The sequence below is a fragment of the Octopus bimaculoides genome, chromosome 16, assembly GCF_001194135.2.
Source record: "Octopus bimaculoides isolate UCB-OBI-ISO-001 chromosome 16, ASM119413v2, whole genome shotgun sequence".
NCBI classification, from domain to species: Eukaryota; Metazoa; Mollusca; class Cephalopoda; order Octopoda; family Octopodidae; genus Octopus; species Octopus bimaculoides.
The window spans coordinates 25751108-25756584 of NC_068996.1; the positions used below are offsets into that span (position 1 = coordinate 25751108).

The following is a 5477-nucleotide window of genomic DNA, read 5'->3' on the forward strand; positions in this document are numbered from 1 at the left end:
TATATATATATATATATATATATATATATATATATATATGGCTTTTTCTGCTATAAATTACATATCAATATATTTCAGTGCAGGTCAGGTGTTTATTGAACCAACCATGTATAAGCTAGTTATTTAATAGTTTCATAAATATCCCATAATGATATGTATTTTTGCATTTGCAGACTCAGAAAGTATTTGTTTTTTTAGATATTGATTATATATATTAACCAAGTAAATAAATAAAATAATAACAGTACTATTAGTGTATTTGCTCAAGCATTTAAGCATTCAGATATCATTTATGTATGACATGAAGGTTGCTTGTTATACATTGAAGTTAGTTGTAAAATACTAGGCATGTATATGTAAGTGTGTATATGCACATACAGTGAAAGCCTTTAAAAATAATAGAAAAAACAGTATACACACATTTCGTATTTTTCTTTTCTTTTTTCTTAATCTGCAACTCTAGGACTTATGAACAAAAGGCTTGTATATTTGCCTATTTCCTTGGTTTCAGTTTTGTTTCTCATTTCATTTGTTAGAGCTGGTTTCTGCAGTTTGCTGGATTTCTTAGTTTTATCCATTTATTATTTAATTTCAGATGTTTCTTTGTAGACTGTTTTGTTGTTGTTTTGTTAAATTTTTATTTGTATTTATTATCTAGTTCTTTTGATCTTTTGTTGCTGGTGAAAAAAAAGTGTCCTTATCATTTGTCTTTGTCTTGAGAAATACTAATTATTTAAAAATAAGTTACATTACTGAAGACATTCACAATAAACCATTTTTTAATATCTTTGTTTACACCACTTAAAAAAAAAAAAAAGCTATTGAAATTTTTTCCCCTCTTCTATCATGAGTTTATCATAGGTTTTCCAATTTTAGTGACACCAGTTTCCTCATTTATTGGTGGCTACAATTTACTAGTGATTACAGTATGCTTGTGGTATCTGCAGTGCTTAGTTGTCACTATTACTTTCACTGATTCCAATAGCAGCAGGATGAGAAAATTAGGATACTGATTAATTTTTGTTGTAATATCTGTCAAAAATAATGGGATTTATTTCGGCCCACTTTTAGAAATTCATGTTTTTGCTTCAAACTTTTTCTTTGTTCAGCCTTGACATCTTTATCCTTTGTACCTCCATTCACTCCCCATCATTATTTTAATTGATTCACACATATAGTTCACATTGTTTTGTTTTTCTCTCTCTTGCCTCACATTACCTATTTCTTCCTCTTTATTGTTGTGCTGTACATCTCTTCTTCTTTTGTCACATTTAACACTGTCTCTTCTCTCACTCCATCATCCCACTATATTTTACTCTTTTCACTTGACATCCTTTCTCACAAGCTGTTGACTGACTTGCACTCCCACCTACCTTATTTATCTAGCTATCACTCTTTATAATGCTTTCTTTCCCAATTTTCCTACTGTTGTCTTCTTTGTAATTCTTTCATATTTCTGTTGAAATTACATTGCCTTCGTTTCAATTCATTTTGGAAATAATGAATTTGGTAAACTTTGTTATCATTAAGCTGGTATTTGGAACATAAACGTTCACTATAAATTGGAACTTTTATAGAAGTAGACAGCAGTTTCAAATAGATTGGCATAAAAAAATTAAGATTATTATCTAGGATTGTCACATCCATAAAAGTAATATTATCTTAGTTGATTGTGTCAGTAGATACATTCAACTCCACAAATCAGTTTGAGAAAAAAACCATACCATGTATGACTAATGATGGGTGAATACCTGGGTATACCAGCTTCATGTAAACCTAACTGTAATATGGGTGCTAACATAGCTGGCATAGTGAGCAAAAAACATTTATTTTAATGAGTAATTCTGGAATTAAAATTGATTAAAAATAAAATGTAATGGAGAGTAAGTATTTGTTATGAGGAAACTCTGGTCAAGTTTTGGTTTTTGCAAGACACACACATATAAGCATGCATGCACGTATGTGTACATATATATATATATATATATATATATATATGGTGCATCAGCATGGCCGCAGCTCTAAGCTGAAACTTTAAAAAAAAAATATATATATATATATATATATATATATATATAATGTGTGTGTGTGTGTGTGTGACAGGTTTCATTCAGTTCTATCTACCAGATCTACTCACAAAGCTTTGGTCGGCCTGAGGCTATAGTAGAAGACACTTGCCCAAGGTACCACACAGAGGGAATGAATCTGGAACCATGTAGTTGGGAAGCAAGCTTCTTACCACATAGCCACTTCATTATTGTACAGACAGATGAAGTATTTTGCATTCTTATTTCTGAAAAACATTAGAGAGAAAATTATTGCTTAATGTGATAGAGTAGCATCTTAAATAAATTTTGCTTAAAAATATGATTAAGCATACTTCTCTTGCGTCATGTACTGCAGGGGTGTCACAAGATTCTCATCTGCACTCAGTTTCCTTAGTGATCAGTCTGTGTTATTCTTTCAAAGGCTTTCTCCAGGTTAATGAATTTTAAGTTCAATGGCTTGCTCGTTAGTAATAATATCTCCTGTATATATTTTATTAATATGGCACTGGCAGTTCCTTACTTTGGCACAAATCCAAACTGCATATCATCCAAGTTAATTCTTTCCCAACTAGCTGCTCTATAAACCCGTCTACAGTCCCATAGCTTTGTTTAGTGAATTGATGCCTCTGCACTTGCCCCTTTCTAGAACATCTCTTTTCTCATTGTATATTTTAATTTAGTTGGCTCTACATGAGTAAATCTATAGTATAAAGGTAAATGATTATTAACTGATTAAGACAAATGTATACAATCCTGTTTTATCTTTGAAGTAAAGTTGGTTTGGTCATCATTGTATGACCTTTCTATCTGTATTTATATACTGTATTATGGTTTAGCAGTTGTAGTTACAAGCAATTTTGAAAATATAGCTTTACTTTCTACTTTGAGCAGGTTTAGAAATTAGTGCTTTTCATAAAGTTTTTGCATTTTGCTTTTGTTTTATTCTCTGATTTCTATTTGACGAGATTTTTTCAGTAAAATACCAAGTGGATATAAATTTAATAATTTATAAGAAAGGTAATTGATTCCACATTGCTGAAGAAAGTATGTGTTGATTTTTATAAACTATAATAATAAACTAAAACATTCAAAATTGTTTCAATAAACACAAAAGGCAGAATATCATCAATAAATATGGTGTGACATTGGAAACAGTAATTTTCATTATTTAAATCCACGTTAAGTAGCAATGATTAAAATATAACTGTGTACAAGTGTATTTAGCATGCTTGTGTACATTCAAATGTGGAAAAAAACTTTACTGAGATAATTGTCTTGGAGAAGGAATTCTCCTTTATAGACAACATATATACAAACACAAGCTGGCCTATGAATGATGTTATAAGGACTTTAGTTTCTCTGTCATTATGCTTCATCAACTTCAGACACTGAATCTGTTGTTCCTAGCTCACTAAGAATGACTTTTCCTTTATATTATATGTAAAGGGCAAATAATAAATTTGCTGGTGCGTGCACAACTTTAAGCTGGAATATATTAAAAGTACAATAATCAGTGATGACTAAAATAGTGGAAAGATTCAGCGCCAGTGGCTGATGAAGCACAAGGACTGCAGAAACTCATATTTGGAAGCCCTATGATGTCATTTGTAACCCAGTTTGGGGTGTTTTCATACACGTGTTCCTGTAAGGAGAATTTGAAACAGTTTCTGTTGGGAAGATTTTTCTACATTTGAGTGTATATGAATGTGTTAAATATAAATGACTTTTAATTAATTCAAGTGAGGCAAAGCTTTGTTTAGGCCAGCAAATTTATTATTTGCAGTTTACATATAAGAACAGTAGTTCTTAGTGGGGTATAAATAACTGAATCAGTGTCCATAGCTGATAAAGCATAATGACACTGAAACATGTCCTAAAATCCAATGACATCATTCATAGCCCAGTTTCATTTGTTTTTTGCACACATTATTGTTGTTATTCTGTTTCCAAACACTTCTTAATAGCTTTAAAGTTTCCTTCTTTCATCGTTTTGGTAACTTGCAGTACTTTAAATATATATATATATATATATATATACGGTCTGATCAATAAACATCTGGACTGTTGCCATAGTAACAAAGCCAAAGCACGCAAAGTAAGGCCGCTTGGCACAGATTGACCTTGAACTCTGGTGTGCACGCATACTGTTTTAACATTCTAGTTCACTTCCACTGTTTATAGCAGTGCTTGGGAGGAAGGTGTGTAATGTGTGATCATCGCATTGATCATGACAGAGAATCTGCACCAAATTTGACCAAAAACTTGGTGATACTTGCTCAGAGGCCTATGCAAAGTTTTCAAAAAGTTTTCATCATTCTAGAACAGCTGAAAGCAGCTTTGGCACAAACTTGGCAGACATGCATCTCATACCCAAATCTTCAGTGATAATGGATTGAACTGAACCATAACTAATCTGCACATCCTCTGATAACTCATGGATGGTGATTCAACGATTTCCCCTCCCAGCTGCATGTATATCTGTGATGTTTTTCTCTGTTCAACTGGTTATGGGTCTCCCAGAACGTTTGTCATATCAACATTTTTTGCATGCGACTCGTACATCGCTCTCTATACACTTTCTGCAACATTGAGTAGGCCCCTGAGCAGGTATTGCTGTGACAACTTTCTCTGTCATGGTCAATGCGACGATCACACACTACACACCTTCCTTCCAAGCACTGCTGTAAGCAACAGAAGCGTGGTAGAATGTTAAAACTTAATGCACATGCACAGCAGAGTTCAAGGTCAATGTTTGCGAAGCAACTTCACTCTGCATGCTTTAGCTTCGTCACTATGGCAACAGTCTGGATACTTATTGATCAGACATCGTGTGTGTATGTGTGTATGTATATATATATATATATATATATATATATATATATATATATATACATACACACATATATTTACTAATTTTCATTCTTGGTATTTATTATTCTTTATGGACTAAATATTTTGTTTTTTTTCTTTATTAACTATTTGTAAATTATTGCTTCTCTTGTTCAGGACACAACTGAAATACTGTCCTACCTGGTGCTCTAATTCTTTCTTTATTCGCTGTTTATTAACAGTTTTATAATTTAACTTATACGTTATATATATATATATGTATGTATATTTTTGAAGAAAAGCAACAAAAATGTATTAGGCTATAGCAGTACGTACGTTTCGCACAAACTTCATTTATTTATGTAGTGAGAATACCACATAAGAAGTACAATGAAAATCTAGTACATTTTCATAGCACTTCTTATCTGGTGTTCTCACTACATAAATAAATGAAGTTTGTGCGAAACGTACGTACTGCTATAACCCAATACATTTTTGTTGCTTTTCTTCAAATTTTATTCACCAAATCTCTTGATTAAATCTATATTATTATATATGTATGTATATGTATGTATATATGTATATATATATATATATATA

General features: G+C 31.6%; 1 protein-coding gene across 5 annotated transcripts in view; it reads left to right on the forward strand.

The window, feature by feature from the left end:
- Positions 1-5477, forward strand: part of LOC106870596 (serine/threonine-protein phosphatase 2A 56 kDa regulatory subunit delta isoform) — a 120177-nt gene that overhangs the window by 107096 nt on the left and 7604 nt on the right. The window contains exon 16 of one of the 5 annotated variants that reach the window (XM_052973627.1): positions 3024-3065. The exons of 2 other annotated variants lie outside the window; for them this stretch is intronic. In XM_052973627.1, the coding sequence (XP_052829587.1) occupies positions 3024-3026 (3 nt within the window). In that variant the 3' untranslated portion in view covers positions 3027-3065. Of the gene's footprint in view, positions 1-463; positions 3069-5477 lie in introns of those variants that run through there. 2 more of the 5 variants (XM_052973626.1, XM_052973628.1) reach the window with 2 other exon arrangements.